The sequence below is a fragment of the Triturus cristatus genome, chromosome 3_2 (genome assembly GCF_964204655.1).
Source record: "Triturus cristatus chromosome 3_2, aTriCri1.1, whole genome shotgun sequence".
Lineage (NCBI taxonomy): Eukaryota > Metazoa > Chordata > Amphibia > Caudata > Salamandridae > Triturus > Triturus cristatus.
The window spans coordinates 1,100,568,414-1,100,591,780 of NC_140584.1; the positions used below are offsets into that span (position 1 = coordinate 1,100,568,414).

Sequence of the window (23,367 nt, forward strand, 5' to 3'; positions counted from 1 at the left end):
CACCCCATGGTAGTGTGCTGCTCTCTGCACTAAATGATGAAACCCTAAGGAGTCCTCTGGAGGAGACGGCCTGGATGGGTATAGGTCGTCCTGAGGCATATCGGGTATATCAGGGTTATTGTAATCCTCCCATGGGTCTGGGGTCCCCGGTGGAGTGGGATCCATTGGGGCGTCCGCCGGGTAATTGTCCGGGTCCCCGTCGTCCGGATCTGGGGACGGGGTCGGAGAGTAATGAGGTAAAGGTGGCGGAGACCTGGGAGGGGGAGGGGGTGGAAGAGGTGGAGGAGGCAGGGGAGGAGGTAGTGGGGAGGGCACTCTGAGGGGAGAAGTAGCAGAGTCCTTCCGTTTGGGCGGTGGAGGAGGAGCCGGAGTATCAAGGCGTCTTTTCTTGATAATTAAAGTCAATAGCCCAGTCTTTGGATCTTTGGACAGAGTCTTTTGTAAAGGGTCTGGTGTAAACAGAGCCAATGATGCCGAATCGTCCGTCGGCACCGATGATTTCGGAACCGAGGGCTTCGATGGTTTCTGTGCGCCATGCTTTTTTGGGGCCTCCGGTTTTTTCGGCGTCGAGGGAGTTTTCGGCGTCGGAGCGTCGGTGCCGACTGATTTGTGTTTGTGTTTGGTCGGCGCCGAGAGTCCAGGCTTCGGCACCGGTGGCTTCGGAGTCGAGCTGGATATTACTTTCTTCGGTGCCGGATGCTGTTTTTCGGCACCGGGCGTCGGCTGGCTCGATCCAGAGCTGCCGTGAGACTTTGGAGGCTTCGACACCGGGCCCGAAGGTGGGGTGATAGAAGCTTTGGTCTTGGTTTTGCCCAGGCCAGCAGGCGAGGGTGTAACCTGAGTGTCTTTGGTTTTGGGCGCGGGGGTGGGAGGGGGCACAGTACTCACGACCCGCTGCGCCGGTGTGATGTCCTCCACGTCGGAGTCGTCGGCCTCGGAAGCGCTGACGACGTCTTCCTCCTGCTCGGTGTGTATTTGCCCCGAAGCTTCGGCGCCGTCTCCGAAGATGTCCGGTGGAGCTGCAGACGATGAGTGCGCCATGGTGCGTCGAGCTCTTCGATCTCGGATGGTCTTCTTCGATCGAAAAGACTTACAGGCGGGGCAGTCTCTGGCCTCGTGTTCTGGAGAGAGGCAAAGATTACACACCTGATGGAGGTCGGTGTGGGGAAATTTAGACCCACATTTTGGGCACTTTTTGAACGGAGTCCTTTCCATCGGCCGGGACCGGAGTCGAGGAGGGCCCGAAGGCCGGTGCCGATGTACGGGATGGAGAAAGTGCCGCTTCGAGAGATGAAGTGATGAAGAAACTCGAAGAAACGAGGATTTTCCGTCGAGGCTGGAACCGTAGAAGTTCGAAGCCGGAGCACGAAGTATCACATCCGAGCCCGATGGCGGAAAAAAACAATCTGAGGATGGAGCCGAAGCCCATGCGCAGTACGGACCGAAGGAGGAGTCACCAAACTCGTGACTTCCAAAGACTGTCCAAAGAACAAAAACAAACTGCAAACATCCGGGCCCAACACCAGATGGCGATCTATGCTAAGTGTACAATCTGCAGCTCATATGCCTCGAACATAATGTTACATAGAAAGGCATATTAGGAGTTCCATCTAATTGGATGGACACAAATATATGATGTAAGAATAAGTATAAGAGACTGAATGGTGAAAGTCACCGTGACTGGTTAGAATAGAGGTGGAATTACTGGAACCATTGTTTTTATACAATAAAATGTAAGTCCTCAAGTTTTATAAGTTGAATAAATGGAGAGTCCAGGATGGCCACTGTGATAGTCAAGGGATGACCCAAAAATACCTGGGTGATTGCATAGGGGCAGGGTGTGCACTTTCAATTGAGCAGTTACTGTTTAGAACAACTCTAGGGTGGGAAAATAGGGAAGTGAAGAGGAAAACTAGTCTGATTAAAACAGTGTGATGCACATCTTATGTCACATTGACGTACATTGCTACCATGCAAGCGCTAGTTGCTACAGAGACAAACCAACTTTGGGTGAGGCTCAACCGAACCACTAAAAGCATGCTTACATCATTTGCTGAAAAGAATGAGAGGTTGCTCATACCTCTTCTTTACCTTATGCAAGTACACAGGACTCCACTGGTGTCAGCCCATTTCAGTCAGGCATGGCTGAAGGATGTAAGGTCCTGTGTAGCTCAACCGAAAGGACCCAGAAGAGGGACTGGGTCAAACTCCTGACCTCATGGGCAGTTGCTATATATACCCTATCTTGGCAAAGTTTTCTGAGCAACTAAGGAAAAAGATACTTTGGGATACACATAATTAAAAGAATGCCTTTGCAACCAGCCTGGCCTACTCAAAGAAGTGGAGGGTCATGTAGACCATAGTCATGCAGTGCCGCTTCAATCTCACCCGCATACTGGACCTCATCAGCGGCTTTGAAGATAATCTTAATGATGATTTAGGACATACTGAAGATAGAAATCTTCACCAAGTTCAGCAATGGTTGGGCAAGCCCTATAGCTCTGGTTTCCATAGCGGACGGCACCATTAGATTTCATACTAAGCATAGGTAATGCACAAGTTACTTACCTTCGGTAACGAAATATACGTAAGAGACATTAGTTAGTGATAGATTCCTTACCTTAGAATTACCCCCAGGTGTCAGACTGGATCTGGAAAGTTTTCGTCAGCAGTACCCCTGCGCGTCGGAAGGTGGCGTAGTGCGGGTCCGCGTCCGTCGTAGGCGTCGTGATCGCCAGGATGACATTGCGGCAGCTACTTAGACGCCGCCCTCGCATGCGGACGTCAGTTCTGTACACGACTTTCCGCGACAAGAACGCAGAGTCATGCAAGATACTGACCACTGGTGCATTGAAACTAGGGCCCTGAAAGAGATGATCCTAACCCTAGAAATCAGAACGGGGACTTGTGCATCAGAAAGATATAAGTTAGTGATAGATTCCTTACCTTAGAATAGATACCCCAGCAATACCAACCCCGGTGGTGGGTCTGAGAACCAAGATCACACCAGAAAGTCACAGAGAACAGAACGGCCAAAGAAGCAGTCTCTCCGAACTTGGTTGATAATGCAATAATGCTTAGTAAAAGTGCGCAGCGAGGCCCATGTGGCTGCCTGACAGATATCTTGCAGGGGGACACTACGTCCCAATGCAGTAGTAGCTGCTGTCGCCCTGGTAGTATAGGCGCGCAACCCCTAGCTAGAGAATAACAAGCATTTATACACAAGATGACCCAGCAGGAGATAGTCCTCTTGTGTACAACCCAGCCTTTCTTGGCGCCTACGTAGCCAACAAAGAGCTGGTCATCCACCCAGAACTGTTGTGTGCGATTCAGGTAAAATGAGAGCGCACGTTTGGGTCCAGATGGTGGAGTCTTTTCCTCTCTGGAAGGGTGCGGAAAGAAAGTGGGCAAAGTGATAGTTTGCCCGATGTGGAAGGCAGTAACAAACTTTGGCAAGAAGGAAGGACGAGTGCGAAGCACAACCTTGTCCGGGTGAACAGACAGAAAAGGAGGTTTAGAGGAAAGAGCCTGGAGCTCACTCACGCGCCTAGCAGAGGTGATGGCCACCAGGAAAGTAGTCTTTAAAGTCAGTAAACGAAGAGGACAGTTGTGAAGCGGCTCAAAAGGAGCGCAGATCACATAAGTAAGAACCAGATTTAAGTCCCACTGCGGCATCACAAACGGAATAGGAGGGAAAAAGGTGAGTAATGCCTTTGAGAAATCTATTTACAACAGGGGACTTGAAAAGAGAGGGCTGATCAGGGAGCCTGAGAAAGGCTGAAATTGCAGAAAGTTAGCCCTTAATAGTGTCCAGAGCAGAGCCCCGCTGGGCCAAAGAGAGAAGGAACGAAAGCACTTCTAAAAGAGGGGCAGAAAGAGAATCCACAGCCTTCTTTGGCAAGAAGGAAGGACGAGTGCGAAGCACAACCTTGTCCGGGTGAACAGACAGAAAAGGAGGGTTACAGGAAAGAGCCTGGAGCTCACTCACGCGCCTAGCAGAGGTGATGGCCACCAGGAAAGTAGTCTTTAAAGTCAGTAAACGAAGAGGACAGTTGTGAAGCGGCTCAAAAGGAGCGCAGATCACATAAGTAAGAACCAGATTTAAGTCCCACTGCGGCATCACAAACGGAATAGGAGGGAAAAGGTGAGTAATGCCTTTGAGAAATCTATTTACAACAGGGGACTTGAAAAGAGAGGGCTGATCAGGGAGCCTGAGAAAGGCTGAAATTGCAGAAAGTTAGCCCTTAATAGTGTCCAGAGCAGAGCCCCGCTGGGCCAAAGAGAGAAGGAACGAAAGCACTTCTAAAAGAGGGGCAGAAAGAGAATCCACAGCCTTTGCTGTGCACCATGCAACAAATTTGTTCCACCTGCAGGCGTATACCGATTTAGTGGAGGGACACCTGGCTGCCAGAATGAGATCACAGACTTCAGGAGGCAAGTCAAATGGAATAAACTGTCGCCGCTCTGCGGGCTGCTTAGCCCTGGATCTCCATCAGGCTTTTGATTCCATTACTTGGGACTACATCTTTGTGGCCCAGCGACGCTTTGGCTTCCCAGATGCATATCTCAAATGGATGCGGCTACTATACACCTCTCCTACGACCAGGGCCCGCACGGGACAATACATCTCACGTGAATACATGATCCACAGGGGTACTCGGCAGTGATGCCCCTTGTCCCCCCTGTTCGTGTTAGTGCTTGACCCCCTTGCAATTCACCTCACGTCCATATAAGCTTACTATATCCTATTATACCTTCGAGATTTAATGGCTGAGACGGAGCCTCTCCCAACCCTTCTTGCCACCTTTGAAAAGGCTTCCAGTCTTGCCATTAACTCGAGGAAATACTACGTTTTTTTCTTCCAAGACGGTCCTCGCCCAGAGGAGATGTCCTTTGGCAGATACACGTTCACAATAGCCCACACCACATTAAAATATCTTGGAATACAGGAATACAGATCACTGGCGGACCAATTGGATGGTAATCTCATGAGAGCCATTACGGCTCTCCGTTCCAGTGTGGCCTTCTGGACTTCTCTGCCCCCCTCTGTGATGGGCTGCATGGCCATCTCTAAGATGGTGGTGTTACCGCGGTTGCTGTAATTTTTCGTAAATTTATCTATAGTGATTCCACCAGCTGTATTCCGTACCCTAAATACTATGTTAGTGGAGCTCGTCTGGGCGACAGGCCGCATAAGGATGAGCCTACAGAAGCTACAATTATCCCACCGAGGAGGTCTGGGTGTCCCTGACTTCAAGGCTTATTGCCTAGCTAGTCAGCTTCAGTGGCTGTCCTGGACAGCGAGGAGAAACTTACAAGAAATTGGTTACACCTCTAGAGATATAGGTCGAGGCAGACTACATTTCCTGATCCTCCCTAAAGCTAAAATCCCTCGGGAAAGCCCTCCACTACTTAAGACAGCACTCCAAGGCTGAAAGATGGCTATACAATACACGTCAGCTGCTACCCCTTACTCCTCTAATATCCCACTATTGGGAATCCCCACCCCGGGCGGTAGACTTACAAAGACTAGAATACAAGACTGGGTTGAGGCCGGGGTGGAAGAAATTGGAGATTTCTTTGGAGAGGGTAACCTCCTTGACCATGCCACCTTTATACAGACTACCGGAGCACCCGTGTGTCTATATCTACTGCCTGCAACAGTAACCCATTACATTCGAACTACATGGGCACCCCAGCGCACGGAACCCCCACAACACGAACTTGTACACCTATTATACTACATTGGGAATGGGAGCCACCTGGTCAGATGGCTGTATAGAGGCATTAGGATGCATGCGGCACTTCCACTCGTGTCTCTCAGAATTCAATGGGAGGCGGACATAGGCACAGTTTGGACTGATAAAACCTGGGCGAAGATACTTGAACATCCAAAAAGGGTGTCCCGTAATGTTAGGTTGAAATTTATACAAACCATGGTGTTGCACAGAGCATATTTAACCCCACAGAGAATACATCGCATGTTACCGGAGGCCCAACATAATTGTCCCCGATGTAAAATGGATGAGGCAGACTTTAATCACATGCTATGGATCTGTCCACACATACAAGCCTATTGAAGTGGAATAGGACACTCCCTTGAGGAATTAACTCATGTCACAGTCCAGGATGGCATCCTGGACTGTCTCTTGGGTCTCCGTAAACGCACTAAAGCGCTAAAAGTACAACAGCGCTTTCTGGACCTCGCTCTTATACTAGCGGTGCGATCTCTCACTAAAAGATGGAAATCCCCTATGTGCCCCACGTTAGCTGAGTGGCAGAAGAAGGTAATACAATGGGGAGGTGCGGAGAGCACAGCTCTTCGCCGTGAAGAGGCTAGGGGGCTACTTAAGCAGCCTATTTCTATGGAATGGGACATCCTAATGGAGGACTTCAAGAGTATGGATCTAATATCCACACAACCAGATAGAGCATAATAGCCCAATACCATACTGGCTAGAAGCGAGTCCACACCGACATACGCACTGATCCAAAGAATACAGGTCTCAGATACCATAGGACGATCAATGTCTGCATAATCTGGTTAGACAAATAACTTAAATAGATACTCGTAGACCAGGAGGGGGGGAAGACGGGAGAGAAGGGGCAGTTTGGGTAGTTGATGTTAAAAATGTTTGAGCAACAACGGCCTCTTTATTATTAATGCTGGAAATGTCATGAAAATGAACATATATAAGTCGCTGCAATTTGCGTAACCAGGTCCACACAACATTACTGTGCGCGATCAACAGTCATCTTACATAAGAAAATATGTTAAGGTTGTGTCTGTAAAATAATAACAGAAAATGACTATGTATAATTATTGGCAATATATCATACTACATGGGTCTCAATAAAATTTGTCAAAAAAAAACTGGTGGAGGCTGGACAGGTTCGGGTGGAGGACCGTCCCCTGCTGCTGCGACAGAAGATCCTCCCGAAGAGGCAGTCGGATTGGGGGAACCACACTCTTACGGAGTAGCTCGGGATACCAAACTCTTCGAGCCCAGTCCGGAGCCACAAGAATGACTTGGGCCCGGTCATGCCTGATCTTCTTCAGCACTTTGGGCAGAAGTGGTATAGGTGGAAAGGCGTACAACAGACCGCAACTCCACTCGTGACGAAAAGCGTCGCCGAGCGAGTGCCGCCTTGGAAATTCCAACGCGCAGAACTGCTGACATTGCGCATTCTCTTCGGTGGCGAATAGATGTAACCAAGGCTCTCCCCACTGTTGCAAGAGACATTGCGCCACCTCTGAGTGAAGACGCCATTCATGATCCATCATGCACCTGCAGCTGAGTTTGTCCGCCCTGGCGTTCAAAGAACCTATCAAGTGTTGAACCACCAAGAAAATGCCTTGACGTTTGAGCCATGTCCAGAGACGCAGAGCCTCTTGACATTGGGTCTACGGCCCCCACCCGCCTTGCTTGTTGCAGTACCACATGGCGGTGGTGTTGTCTGTGAACACCTGCACTACTCTCCCCTTGACAGAGGGAAGGAATGCCTTCAGTGCAAATAAGATCGCCCGGAGCTCCAGAATGTTGATATGGAGCCAGGACTCCCCGGAGACCAGAGGCCTCTGATCTCCGCCACTCCCGTGTGGCCGCCCCATCCCAGGAGGGACGCATCCATCACCAATGTGTGCTCCGTTTGGGGAAGGGAGAGTGATCTGCCGCTGACTCAATGTTTGTTTGTGAGCCACCACTGCAACGGTTGTGCAGTGCCGTCAGAGATCTGGACGTACTCGAACAGGTCCCCTTGATGCTGCGCCCACTGGAACTTCTGGTCCCACTGCAGAGGCCGCATATGCTATCTGGCATGATTGGTCAGCAGGATGCAGGAGGCCATGAGGCCCAGCAGCCTCAATGTCATCCTGACCGAAACCCAGGACAAGGTCCGAAAGATCAGAATCATGTCCCGGACTCCCTGTTTGGGAGAATAAACCCGAAACTGCCCTGTGTCTAGAACCGCTCCGATAAAGAGGAGCTTCTGAGAGGGAATCAGGTGCGACTTCGGCACGTTGTTGGAAAACCCCAGCAAATGCAGGGGGTCGGCCGTAGTCTGGAGGTGGGAGACATCTGGAGGTAGGAGACGACTGCCTGGGGCGAGCCCACCTTCAACAACCAGTCATCGAGATAGGGGAAGACTGAAACGCCCCATTCTGCGCAGATGAGCTGCGACCACCGCCATCACTTTTGTGAATACCCGAGAGGCGCTGGTAAGGCCAAAAGGGAGCACGGTGAACTGAAAGTGCTCGTGGCCTATAGTGAACCGCAGGTAACGCCGGTGGCCGGAAAGACGGATATATGAAAATAAGCGTCCTGCAAGTCCAACGCTACCATCCAGTCTTACGGGTCCAAGTCAGACAAGACCTGAGCAAGTGTGAGCATCTTGAACTTCTCCTTCCAGAGAAAGCGATTGATGTTCCGACAGTCTAAGATAGGACGCAGGCCCTTGTCCTTCTTTGGAACCAAGAAGTAGTGGGAGTAACAACCACGACCTACTTCTGGCGTCGGAACACGCTCGATGACCCCCTTGGCCAAGAGGGCGGCAATTTCCTGCTGGAGAAGTGCCAAGTGATCCCCCGACATGCGGTGGTACTGAGGTGGCATGGCTGGAGGGGTAGTCTCGAAGGGGAGGGAGTAGCCCCTTCAGACTATCTGTAAATCCCACCTGTCCTAAGTGATGGTGCGCCAGTGGGGGAGGTGATGGCGAATCCTGCTGCCCACTGGCGTTTGGTGGGCCTGAAACACCGGACTAGGAAGGTTTGGAGGCAGTGGTGGCAGGGAAGGTGGTGGATCGACCTGCCCACTGGCCCGTTGACCCACCTCGGCTGAGACTGTTGCAGCGCAGGCCTGTGGCTTTGAAACAAACGTGTTTGGGCGCCCCTTCCTTGGCCACGAAAGGAGCGAGAAGCAGAAGGAGTGCGCGTGGCCGAAAGGCCCAAGGACTTGGCTGCAGCCCGCGAGTCCTTAAAACGCTCCAACGCACTGTCTGCCTTGTTGCCAAAAAGGCAAGTGCCATCAAAAGGCAGGTCCATCAGAGAATTCTGACATCCCCAGAAAAGCCAGTTTTACTCAGCCAGGCGTGACGGCGTAGCGCCACTGTCGTGGAAATCGCTCTGCCCAACGAATCGTGAACTTGGCTGCATCTCTCCCCTCAGCAATAGCTTGGGAAAGCACCGTCCGGGCCTCCTCCGGACACTGAGGCAGCACTTGCGCCACCGTATCCCACACAGAGTGGGAATAACGGCCCAAGAGGCATGCGGTTTTCACAAACCGCAACCCTGAACTGGCGGAAGAGAAAATCTTCTACCCAAACTGCTCCAGTTTCTTGGATTCCCTATCCGGAGGTGCGGAACGGAATGCGCTCGGGATGCAGAGGCTTGTACAGCCAAGCTCTTAGGGGTAGGGTGTTGGGTGAGGAAAATGGGGTCGCCAGGGGCCGGGTGATGGCGTCGGGCCACGTTCCTATCCACAGGAGCCCCTGTGTTGGGCCTGGACCAGGTGCCCAAAAGAATGTCTGAAACTGCGTCATTGAAGGGCAGCAGCGGCTCAGCAGAGGAAGCCGCCGCCCGAAGCACTTCTGTCAGGAGGTTAGTCCTGACAGCCACTGTATGGAGCTCGAGGTGGAGAGCCTCGGCTGCCCTACGCAACACCACTGAATCAGTACCACCCTCCTCCGTAGCCACGGTAGAAGGACACAGTGCGCCATCATTACTTTTCCCCGACTAGCTCTTTATTGTTCTCACCTTATCCTTAAACCTCTTACCCCAAAGCCTATTACAGCCTTTCTTCCTTACATGCTTATCCTCTTACCTCTACCCCAACTTTGTTCTAAAAAAAATGCTTCTAGTATTTCTTATGTATCATTCACTATCTTCGCTGCAATTAAATGACAAACAATTAGATGATCGCCGATGAAAAGCCTAAAAAGGAAAAGGAAAACCCAATGTCCGCAAAACAAATGGGATAGGGATATCCCCCCAATTTCGTAAGCAAACTCCCTATTTTTCAAGGGAAAACTCCGAATAGGAGACATTTACTACACCCATTGAATGCTGCAACTCATGTGGATCGGTATTTACCCGGCGTGGTAAGTACCTCGCCTTTTACCAGCCCTCTTGTAATAATGGAGGTCCTGAACGCATTGGAGAAACAATGATGAATGGCAGTAAAAAAAGTAAGCATAAAGCAGTACAGAGGATGGAGATATCCTAGCAGAAATGTACAAAGGAATTCCACCAGTCAGAAGACAGTTCGAGCAAGATGAGACTACCACGTGGTAAGAAATGCACCACAATTAACCTTGAAATGAGGTCATGGAACAGATATTGACATGGTTGGGATAGCCACAGCCTACCACGTCACTTCCTTGAGCTCGAAAACATGTTATTATATTCTTCGGAGTCAGGGCCATCACGAGACACATGGGAGACAACATAATGTAGGATTTATTAGCCTTTCATGTACGAAAATGAGTATTCTCACCAATGCCCCTGTACCTAGGCGGATTTGATCTTTCATCCAGCTGCAACTGCGTCTTCACGTACTCGGTAGGAAAGGTGATGCAGATCTCAATGCCCCCGGCGATGCCACCTACAGGAAGTAAACGAAGAGCAACACATTATATGACATTTATCTTGACTATTCACAACCATTTTTGGATCATCTGCTCTGCACAGTCTAAAATATAATTACATTTGAAGGGCTACTTTAACATTACAAGCATATATAGGATTGCAATTTAAGTATTCGCTTGAGTGAGAAGGGGTCTGAGTAAGGAGAGAACATCGGGATCATGTCTTTTCTGCGAGAAGAAGAAAACTGATGAAAAGAGTAACAGTAAAATTCCAAACTAGGAAGAGTGCATTAATTGCTCCCCCGAACATCCCCTGGCCCGGGCTAGCCTGAATGCTAAAGTCAAAGCCCAGCTAAACAGAGAGAGGTTTTTTGCAATGCTTAAGATGTAGACATCACAGTAGAAATGAGTTTGACAAATTTGTAATGTTAAACAAGCATTGGCAAAGCCATTAGGTAGCACCCATGATTGCCACTGGCTTTGGCAATGTGTTGTAGATATGCTGTACAGCAGCGCAGATGCTTTGCAGTGCGACTAAAATTAATTTTAAAAGCACTATTGCACAACCAGGGCTAACGCTCTTTTTATTTTTTAAAGTGCATTAGGTCTGCCTGCATCATAGTCCTTTTTAATATTAATATTATTAGTAATGCTACACAACAGTCATGGTTACAAATCCATGCCGAAGTCAGCAATGCCCATGCTCTACAGCAGGAACAAAAGGTAATGGCAGCGCTAACAGTCTCAAAGGCAAGAGATAATGGCTTTGCCGATGCTTGTCAGGTCTAGGCACAACATCCCTGTGACTCTGAGCAAATCAGTTAATCTCCCCATACGCGAAAAAGAAGTACGCAATTTGACAAAAACTCTCATCACATAAAGAAAGCAATCGCATGCTTCAGTCGAAAGAAGAGAAAGCCAACTCAGCTCTGGCCAATTAGAAGGCAGCAAATAACAAGCATTTGCAATGCAATAGGTCTCGCATTTATACGAGTTTGAGCTATTGGCATTGTAAATTACAGTGCCTTTTATTTATGTTTTTAAAAAACCAAACTTAAATAAAAAGCATTGTCATTTACAATGCCAATAGCTCAAACTCGTATAAATGCGAAACCTATTGCATTGCAAATGCTTGTTTAAATGTGCCAGTAACGTCCTAAGCAAATTATAGAAGCAATGCTGAGGGGTGGTGTAAATGCTTTAATAAAGTGTTAAACTACGGATTCTATGGTCTAAAGCTTCTCCATTGAAAGATGGCATTCCTTTTTGGAAGCACTGAACCTGTCTCAGTAAATGCAATGCAACCCCGCTGAAAAGTACCTGCACAGCGCCCCTAAATTAACATCCCTTTAAGAAGTGCCACTAACCCCGAAATTAACTTCGAGCAGCCCTGCTAGGAAGTGTTGGAACTGTCCTATTTAAGAATTAATGCTGAGAAGTCCTGGCTCTGTCCCATTTATAGTAGAGTGAAGTAAGCCTCCAGAGAAGGGCAGGCAGCTCTTCGCACTTCTGTGCGCACTGTCCCTCCTTAGGAGAGGGCAATGGAAGGCCTTGTGGTGCTGTGTGATGTGAGTAGAATCAGTCCTGGCACTGAGATCTGCTTTGACAAAACTTTAGTCCAGAGGTGCACATTGTCTCTCATCTAAAACACTGCAGCTTTCAGTCAGAGCTCTGGACAGAAAATTGCAAAGTTTGGGCAAAAGGAGTTATTTTCTAGTGCTAGCTTCGATGGTGATAGAGTTCTTGTTAATAAGGCCATCCAGAGATCAATTCAGTACGTCAGCTGCACGGGGCAGCAAAGGGCACAGGATTTTTTTACAACATATTTGCATGTTTTATGGTGGATATTTGATAAATTACACGTGCAGTATATTGCCTTCGATGTGACAATTGGTGTGTGTTTTTCCAGCTGTATGTTTGGGGGTATTTTAGTTTACAAATTGAGTCACCCAACAAGGAGGGGAGCGAAGACAACGGAAGTGTTGAAACGGGTAGATCAATGGAAAGGGATATAGGAGCGGTACAGCTGATAAAGAAAGAGGAGGCTAAAGGTGACAGAACATGCACAGTAAAGTACTGCAACATGGAGGAGTAGAGTAATGACATTAAGGTTAAAACAATACACGAGCTAGATTTTGGGACAGCTGAGAGGGGAGAGAAAATAAAGTGCAGACGAAATGCTATGCAGAAACCAAGTTACGAGTGGGAATGAGAATGTGAGCATGGACGCCTTGAAGTGACAGAGAAGACGGGAGGTTAGAGCATGTCAGATTATCCTGGCAGCAGACGAACAGTTACAACACACGGGGAGGAGCAGTGCCATTAGACGGGGGTGCAGGGACGAATGAGCAGAGACCAGAAGATGGGGTGGAGGTGCGGGGGTGGTGCATGAGCTGTATACCGGTCTAAGCATAGTTTAAGGCGACTGGTATGTGCAGGGAGGGCACAGAGATGCACATTTGGAGCTGGGGACTAATCCCTGCAGTGCGCCCCTTATTCCTCAGCACCCTTACCTATGGGGAGGGCAGCTGCCAGCAGCAGCGCCCCTCGAAGGGGCGGCGCTAGGGACATGCTCAGCACGGGTCTCAACGCTGTTCAGCTCCTATCCGCTCCGCTTAGGACTTCACTAGATTTGACGCGGGTAAATGAGTAGGGTCCCAGGAACAACTTGAGAGAAGAGTACGACCCTCGGAACAGCAGGAACAAGAACAGCCCGTCAGGAGAAGAGAAGTGCCCCCATTTCACCCCATGGAGCCATCGGAGGAGTGAAGGAGAAAGCTGGAGGCCGGGAGAGCCAGGCTTGCTCACTTCAGACCGAAAAAAAAGTTACGTCTCACATCCACAGAAAACAAGAATGGCAAGCGTCGGGCTGAAAACAATGTTTCTTAAATTGCCTACGGAGCGGATCGGCAAAGGAAAAAGCTACCCGCGCTGCTCTGGAAACAAAGTAGCAACTTCCAGCGGGAGGCTCAGAGCAGAGAGAATGATACAATGTTGCCGATACGCGGAGGAGCAAAAAAGAAAGCTAGTGGTGAAGGAAACTGACTCACAGGCAATTCCCGGCTACGGCCGGAAAAGAATTACACGGGGAGGAGTTGTGTGTGCGCGTGCGTCATCGCGATCGCTCTGAAAGCGAAAGTGATCGCGATGACGCACACGAGTTTTCAAAGTGCTGCTGGCGGCCGGCTGCGCGCGTGCACGATCGCGTGAACGCAAGCGTTAGGCCAGCCAGCAGCACTTTGAAAATCCCACATATAAAATGTCTCTTCGAGCCAGCGCAAGCGCTGGGGCTCAGCGAGACCTAAAAGCAGCACTTTGAAAATCCCACATATAAAATGTCTCTTCGAGCCAGCGCAAGCGCTGGGGCTCAGCGAGACCTAAAAAGGACTATGAAGCCAACAAATCTTAAGCAATGGGCAGGCTGCAGGTCCCTTGTTGTATACAATATCTCTCGCACGCGAGAGCGCATTCAGTGCATTCGCTGCTGTAGGTGAGACCTAAAGAGACTTACTTTAGTTTCTGTTTTTTTCCTGGGTGAAGTTATAGGTTGATCAACAAACTAAGGGACGTGGAACGCTGTTTTGGCTTACATATACATTTGCTCACATTCCATTGTTACTCAAAACATTAAATAAGTTCCTTCCCAATCAATCCTTACTCAACAAATTCTAACAGAGGCTGCCTAAATGCCTGCAGTCTTTATCCAATAACTAGCTGTAAAATGGACAAGCTACACCAGAGCTCGAAAACAACGTGCCCACTCTTATTGGCATGGACCAGGGAGGTTACTGCCTCTTAAGGGTGACCAGATTTGAAAAGCAAAGGCCGGTACAGGCCAGACACAGAAGTAGCACTAAAGACTGACAATGATTGATAACACTAACACACACACACACACACACACACTAACACACACACCCCCCCCCCGTGGGGCTGTGACTTTCAAACGGTGAGAACCTTTTAAACTCTTGAATTCTTCATTTACAAGACTACATTTATCTAGCATTAGCATCCAGCATATGCCCCCTGCCCTCCTCCGTTACCCGCTCTGTCTTGGCTCTGCTGGCAGCATGCCCCTGACCTCCTACTGTGCTGCCTCAAATAAAATAAAACATTCTTAAATTGTTTCAGACTCTAGAAATGCTGATGGAAACAAAAGATGAATTGGCTTTGTCTCAAAAACCTGGATATAAATCTGAAAATCAAGAAAAGCGGTAGGGCACTCCTCTGCTAACTGGCACTGTCCGCAGAAATCCGGACCTTGTGATCACCCTACACCAGAGGTCTTCAAACTGTGGGGCACGCCCCCGTGGGGGGGGGGGGGCCTTGGATTGGGTTCCCAGGGGTGCGCAAATGCCTCTGCAAGTACATGTAAATGAAGATGGCCTGGAAATGGGGCGATGTTTATTTGCTGCGTTCCCAGGCTGTCTTCATTTACTCTAAGCCCTTGAAGTGAAAGTGAGCACTGTTATCAGAGTGCTTGCCATGGGGGCAGTGGGCAGTGAGTGTGCCAGCAGGGTCAAAGAGGTTGCTAAACAAAAATTAAAAGCCTAAGTGTATAGTGTTTTCAGAGTAATTTAAGTGTGTATAAAATAATGCAATAACAGCTTTGTTAGAAATGGGGTTTCTGGTTGGCTAGGGTATACACCCAAGCCAGGCAGAACCCACCACTCTAGTCAGGGTAAGGGAATTACACCTCATAGATAACCCCTGCTCACCCCCTTAGTAGCATGGCAGAGCAGTCAGGCTTATCCCAAAAGCAATGTATAAGTCCTTTGCGCAACACACTCACACAGCAGTGACAAACTAGGCACAACACAAAAGAAACTCCACATATGGTTATATTAAAAATATCCTTTGTATTATCCACAAAAACACATTAGAACACAATCACATATATATATCACTGTGCCACCAGGCACTTGTCATGGCTTCACAGGGATTACATAAATCACTTTGCCAATAGGGCCACTGTCACAGTTAGGGCGCCCTTGTCGGATTGCACTCAGCACAATCCAGTAGGCATAAACACCATCAGCAGCAGAAACCTCCTGCGCTCGTTTGACATATGACGTGGTACTCCGAACGCAGAGACAAGGCACAGCAGCATCTTCGCACCCACAACTGGGATTACTATGCTCCCACTGACGTTGTCCCCAAGACAGTAAATTCCTAAGTGGGGCCCCGTCCCGGGCTCGCCCCGCAATGCCACCAAAGAACAAGTGCCCCGATAGTGCAAGGCAGCTGCCCACAGACATGTTGTGTAGCTGCCGAAACCAATACAGCGTGGCGGGGTTCGGCCTACGCTACCCAGGCCAACGGGACCGCTGCCACTCCAGAACTGCCGGCAATCGAAATGCCCCCAGCAGTAAAGTAAGGCTGCCCCCAATGGTCCGACTAGCAACGGTGAGCCTCAAGTGAGCTCACCACCCGGGAGACCTTCATCACTCTCCACGCCCCACTGACCTAGTGGCTGCCGCTAACTTGCGGAACAGCTGCCCAAGGCGATGCGGTCCCCTCCGGGCTGATACCACCAGCGGGATCCGGGAGCAAGCTCGTTGTTCTCCCCCCTCGGAGGGAACAAGGTGGCTGGAGCTGCAAGGGGCACTCTGTCGGGTGCTGGCCGCGGTGAGGGGATTCCTTCCCTTCCGACTTCAGAAGGAGGCATGGCGCAAGCAATCTGGTGACTGGGAAGAAGGCACTCGTTTTCGACGGTCCTGACGTCTGGACTCGTCCAACTCAGGGTTGCTCCAGTAACCAGCGGGCAGGGCCAGTCTCCTTCGCGACTCCCTTGTCGCTACGACGACCTGTGCGGCCACGCTGCTTCCGATTGCCACCTCCACACGGCAAAGGCAGCAGCGGGGTAGGGATACAGTCCAGAACTCGGGAACCAGCAGCAGCACCAGCTGGTTACCTTTAAGGCCTTCCCTTCTGGAATTAGTTGGACAGTGCAGCGTGACGCACTGCAGGGCAGATAAAAAAAAAAAAAGCATTTGCAATGCAATAGGTCTCGCATTAGGAAAGTGTGAGCAGTTGGCATTGCTATTAATAATGCAATACTAGCTATTGGCATTGTAAATGATAATGGCATGACTTTATGTGTTTATTTTATAAAATAGATTAAAAAGGCATTGTCCTGAACAATGGCAATATCTTAAAATTTAGCAAAAGCGAGAACTATTGCATTGCAAATGCTTGTACCATCCATGTATATGACATGTAATGCCTCCTAGAATTGCTTGCTATATTTTGTTGCCTCGTTTCATGTTTTCCACAACAAGCAATATGGCTAGGGAGAGGTTTCAAAGGGAAACATCTCCCCCTTCATCTCACTTCTTGTCAGTCAGATCAAAGCAGCCTGGCATTGGAATGCCTGATTCCCTCCTCCCGTTGCGGAAGATCCTGGCGCAGCCATTTGCCTGGGGACACAGAAAGAGGTCTTTCCTCGCTCCTAATTAATGGAGTAATTATCATATTACTGAGATAACAAAGAGCCTGGGCTTTTGTTGAATCTTTCCCAGATCTAGCAGGCTTTTTTAGGCAGAGAAAGACAATATGCAACCTAAAGTGGCGCTGGATAAATATAAAATAAGCGGCCAGTGGTGGATCTGGAGCAGAGATATAGAAGAGAGGGGAAGTGAGAGCAGTCAACCTCGAAGCCGGGAAACCGGGTTGAAGTCTCGGCAGGGACGCTTATCCTGTGAGTCTGGGCAAATCACTTAATCTCCCGGTGCCTAACCAAATGAATGTAATCGTCTGCAACGCAACTAGTACTCATGTAAAGCGCTCTGCTAACTCCGGGTCAAATTCACGCGATATAAAACTCCAAAATAAAAAATATATATATCTATACTTGTTATCATTGATTATGCTTATTGTTACTTTGGTATGTTTCTGAAGTAATGACTGGGACAAGGACATGTGATGATAAGGTAATGGCCTGATTAATTACCAGCAATATTCATCGCTCTGAGTCTCATCTGAGTCATTACAGCCCACTCTCCCTCCCTTGACATTCATGGTCTTCATTTAGGATTGTTATGGTACGAGGATGCAGTGAAAGCAAGCTTTTTATGACATCCAGCTGTGTGGGTGGGATTTTATTTTTACCATATCCGGTTGGTTCCTGTCTCAGATAGGTGGGATAACCCCATAAGTAATAATTGGGACGAGTGGGGATTACGAGTAACATACCACCATATTTCCATAACTTGATTTCTGTGAACCGCTAAGGCCCCGGTGCCACTGAACCTGTTGCGCTATTAATGACTATGCCCCTATTAATGACTATGCCCCTGCATTATACTAAAAGCATATAATTTGTTTCTGGACGAAAAATCGTGACAAGCTAAAAGTCACCCTGGTAGACAAGCCCATCCCAGTGAAAAGCTCTCTCGCAGAGACAGCCCTCGGAAGGGAAGGAGGGATGGACAAGGATCCTGTTGTTTGGAGTGGGCGGGGTAGTGCTGGGAAGAGGACGGTAACCACATTTACCATAGGGATTTATGTAACTAAGGCGTAGGGCCTGGTGCAAAAGGGACACTGCCAGCAAAACACCCTCAGGCTGGGAAGGACGTCAGAGACCCTCGCGGTCAATGGCCGGCAGAGAGGAGGGCACATGTGTTTAGGACTAGTTCCACAGCCTACTAAAGGGACGATAAAGGAGTGTTCTGCATTTCACAGAATAGGTGCCCCATGCTTGTTTTTATTTTTTGGGGGGGGGGGGGGGGGGGGGGGTGGTTTAGGAGCAAATAGCAGTTACGTCTTGGGATGGGTGGTGACGTATGTGCGCTCACCTGAGGGTTCGAGGGTGTCTTGGCGGGAAGTTGAGAAGAAGCAGCAGCGCTTGCTGTCGGATCGGAGGAAGGGTAATACGACGAGTCGCCATTTTTAAAGTAAGAGCGCGCGTGGTGCGCTGCAATAAAACACTAAAAGCGCCCGCCATTGTTGAAGCCGGCGTCCCGAGTGCTGTGTAAAGCGAGCATGGCACACTGCAAATTAAAAATAAATAAATCGATAACTGGAAAAAAAAAAACATTTGGGTGTGCTGTGCGGCCGGTCCCACGAGTGGGGGGTGTGGCTCTGCAGGAGGTAAGCGAAGCCCCCAGGTCGGCATAGCTGCCTCGCAGTGCCTGGAATGTGTGGAGCAGCGCGTGTTTTCTCAGGGGTATTTCAGCTGTTTTGGGTGATTCCTTGCCGTGTACGGGTAGGAGCTCAAAGAACGGGGGTTGGGGGTCGTTCAGAGGGGCGAGCCCACCCATCCAATTGTTAGTTTATAAATTCAGAACTTGAAGGGGCTGTGGAAATGCGCTGAGCCCCTTCATTTGAGATACAGTATTTGAGGAGCGCATGCATATGGTTGCGTTTACCTGGAATTCCCAGAGCGGCAGCAGTTCCCTCCCTGCCCGTGAACAGCTAAACTGAAGTGAGGCCTGTAACTGAACTATTACACATGTTTACGGAACCACGTCTTCTTGGCCTTGCATGTTTCCTACATGGCCTAGTGGTATATTTAAGTCTGCGGACTTTAGGCAGTGCTGTTTTCTTAATATAGCGCTTTTTCTACCAGGATTTTGACATTTTCCCAAGCGCTCCCATTTGTGACATATGAAAGAGCTTAGGAAAAGGCATAGAAAGTGAGGGGCTCCGGTTCGTAATCAAGTCGAAATTAACTCCGTCATTTTTATCCCTACATGTTAATCCATGCTTTAAATCGTCCTGTGCTGTCAAGCTCCGAGTACCTCACATGGACATTGCCTGCTCTTGTCAGCAGTGACGTGGCTCTCGCGCTCTGAGCGGGGTGTGTTTGTATCCTTGGTGCGCGAGCTGCTGCCTTCCGTTCACAGTTTGATAACCGACATCTCAGAGCCGCCTATTTTCACAGCTGCCAACCTATTGAAGAAACGCGTTTATTGAAGGCACAGAAGCACGTTGGGTCGGCCACAAGGGAATATCTTGTTTATTATTGGAGCCTGCTTTGCCGCATATCAGCATGAAAGAGTCTTCGAAGTATCCTGAATAATGTAGTTTTATAATGTAAAGTTTTACTAGAGGAAGTATTTCTCACTACGATACAATTGCCAATCACGTCTTATAATGACTGCCTTGCATCACAGTGTGGTAAGTATTAACTGATGTCATATCATTGGCAATCTCTTGCCGAAACAAGACAAGCCCGGCGGAGCGTGGCGCGCGCGCACTTGGGGGCGGGAGCGCATTCCAGGCGGGGGAGCGGACCCTTTGAAGTGCTCCCAAAAGGCGGATTGCATGGCGGCACTATGCGCGTGATTGTGCGCGTGCTAGCCATGCAATCCGCTTTTTGGGAGCACTTTTCAAACCCGCTCTCTATAGCCTCGCTTTGCGATCGCTTACGCGATAGCAAGGTCGAGACCTAATAAAGCAAAGATGGGTCAGATGAAAGGGCCTTAAGTCTTTTGTGTGTGAGTCGACAAATGCTGTGCGGGCGGGGTGCACGGGGGATCTTTGGCGCTGCCTGGCTAAGGCGCGCAGCGGTATTACAAGGAGGGGGACAGCGGGTGGGAAAGGGGGAGGAAAACCCTGGAATGCGAGAGAGAGGGAGGTGCGAGTGCACAATCATCGGGAACGCAAGCTGGAGGCCTGAAAAGCCACGGTTTGCACTTCCAAAACTCGCTTACTATAAGTCTCGCCAGAGCAGCGCTAAAGCGCTGGCTCAGGCGAGACCTAAAAAAGGCTCCTCATGCGCTTCTGGTGTGCAGGTACAGCGAGCCACGCGCTTGACTGCAGTATGAGCCCACACCTGGGGCTCAGGCATATAACTCCAGCGCGCACCCAGCCCAGGTCCAGGGCTAAGTGTCCAAAGAAAACAAAGCGCTCGAGTCTGCCCAGACCAGGGGCACAGCAGCACTCCTGGGAGAGTGCTGGGGATGCACCAGCATGGCGCAGCCAGGCAGGCCAGCACAAGGGCCTCAGAACAGAGAGGTAGTCCTTCTCTCAACCCAATAGGCAGTACATCAGCCCACCTCAGAAGAGTCGAGTCCCAAGGCGGTTCCTCCTGGCAGACCAACAACCTGTGGTACCAAGTCCCATGCAGCGTCTTCTTCTTCAGTTCACCCAACATGGGGTCACAGCCCCAGTACTTATAGACCAAATATCTTTGCTCTATCCAGGCACAGGTCTCTTAGCCCAGTCCACACCAGTTCTGGGGGCACTTTAAAATGACATTTGCAAGTGCACAACATCCCCCCATTCACAGTGTAAGGCTTGGCTCCAGACACGCCAAAGGGGAATGAGCCATCATTATGGAAGGCAGGTATAGCCCTATTCAGGTGCAACTCCTCCCACCACGGTCAATACACATGAGGTAGGGCACAAAGACACATAGCAAACAGAAATGCCTTCTTCTAAAAGTGGCATTTCTAAAATAGTAATAATACATCTGCTTTCACCAATAAGCAGGATGTATCACTACTATTCAAACATACCACACATGGTTAAGCTACCCCTCTCATGTCAGGAAGTGCCACTATAGCACATATCAGGGAATCCCCAATGGAATGTATCCCTATGAGAGGGCAGCCTCAGAGCAGTGAGAAAACAAATAGGCTGTTTGCCACTACCAGGACATGCCACACAGTTAAGGCACATGTCCTACCTTTTACCTACATCGCACCCCGCCCATAGGGCTAGCTAGGGCCTATTTCATGGGTGACTGATATGTAGTAAAAGGGGAGTTGCAGACGTGACAACCACTTTATATGCCACGTCACTGCGGCAGTTAACTGCGCTCGCAGGCCTTGCAGTGGCAGAGGCCTGAGACAGGTTTGGAAGGCTACTTTGGTAGGTGGCGCAAGCAGCACTATAAACCGACCAGTAGCATTTAATTTACTGGTCCTCAGTATATGAGATACCACTGTACAAGGGACGGATAGGTAAATTAAATATGCCAAACGGGTGTAGACCAATCTTAACAAGTTTACCATAGAGATCACATGCACTTTAGCACTGATCAGCAGTGATAAGGTGCCCAGAGTCTGAAAACCCCCAACAAAAGTTCAGAAACAAATACTGGAGAAAGACAAAAAGTTCTGGGATGACCCTGCAAAAAATACCAAGTCCAACAAGCTTAATTGAAAAAAAAATGCAAGTTAAACTAACCGCTGAAAAATGCACTCTTAGGTTATGAAACTTCAGTTAGCAACCACCATCACTGCAGATGTCTGTGTGTGTGTTAAAGCTGAGAGACACATAATTAACCCTAGTTGGCATAGAGGAACAGTGACCTTTGTATTTATAGTCCGGGACACTGGAGCTATGCAATTGTCCGGTTTTGGCATTTTGCGCATAGCTATGGATTTCCTGCATTTGCCACATAATCCATCATCTGCTGCATAATTTGCAGATTTTAAAAATAGTTTCTAGCTCAAACAGTTAAACAATTACTAAAAATACAGCAACACGTTACATTACATCAGAAGGCCCTTTCTAAAGATTGACTGGTCACCTTTCTGTTGCTTATTGCTGTATGTGGGTGTTAACGTGGTACTTATGAGGGGGAATATATGCCAGGACAGTGTTAGCAAGTGTAAAAATGGCAAAATAATTCAGTAATGCTATCACAAAATATACAGCATTATGCAGCATAACTCGCCGTTGCTTGCTGCATAATTTAGTCAACACTGCTGCATAATTTGGCCTTCTCCAGTCGCATAATTCCAGTGGCCCTGTTTATAGTGCTATGAGGGCCCAAAGTGTGGCAGAAAGCATTGTGAATATGCAAATAATTTTTTTAAAATAGCATTTACATAGTCTAAGCTAGGCTGCTGCAGCAAACTGATGCAGTGATTGAGATAAAACAAGTTCTTACAAAATATACTTTTTAATAATAAAGTAATCAAACTGCATCTAAAGCAAAAAAAAATTTAAGTGTCTCCACAATTCCGGATCTCAGCTGATAACACAGGGTTGTCTAAATTATGCATGAAGTACAGGTAAATTATGCAGCACAATGCAGCACATTTTGTGGTTTGCGTTACTTCATTATTTTGTCATTTTAACTCATGGCAACACTGTCAGGGGCAATAGTTCACCTCATTAGTACCAGTTTAACACCCAAATACAGCAGTAAGCAACTACAGGATTACCAGTCAATCTTTGCAAAGGGACTGCCACTGCTCTGGAACACTTTGCTATGTTTGAAGTAACTTTTGTTCAGTTTGAGATAGAATCAAGTTTTTGGGTTGGAATCTGCAGATTATGGATTATGTAGCAAATGCGGTAAACTCATAATTATGTGGAAAACGCTGACGCTACAGAAACCCATAATTCCAGTGTCCCTGGATTTAACCCCTTCGGTGCTGTGGACGGCCCCGGCGTTCCACGTGACGGTGGGTGTGTGCGGAGGACGGCCGGGGGCAGTCCAAACCCTGCCCACTGATTAAATCGCCCGCACTGCGGCGGAATTTGCGGTCAACCGGTTAAGGGACTTAATCGATTAACGGCTGGTAACAAGGCTGGTTTCTTCTTTAACTTTCTGGACTACCATCACACCTTTCACTTTCAGGCAGAGGCTCCTCAAAGTCAGCATTAACCATTCAGGGGCAGTTTTTGTGTGACAGCGGAGTCCATGGGGTGGCAGGTAGAAGGCCAGCACGGTTGCATTCAGATGTAGAGCTCTAATCCTCGTGGCCCCTAGGGCCTCACAGTAATAGTCTAGGAGACAGAGGAAAGGACTGAGATTCATAAATATTATAGTGAAGGCCCAGAATAGGGAGCACTGTATGGGGTCTCATTTTTATGTTTACAAAT

The 23,367-nt window shown here is 48.8% G+C and overlaps 1 protein-coding gene across 1 annotated transcript in view; it reads right to left on the minus strand.

Moving 5' to 3' along the window:
* Nucleotides 1–23,367, minus strand: part of LOC146859207 (tricarboxylate transport protein, mitochondrial-like) — a 187,880-nt gene that overhangs the window by 114,384 nt on the left and 50,129 nt on the right. The window contains exon 2 of the mRNA XM_085649884.1: nt 10,491–10,598. Coding sequence (XP_085506010.1) covers nt 10,491–10,598 — 108 coding nt within the window. The remainder of the gene's footprint in view (nt 1–10,490; nt 10,599–23,367) is intronic.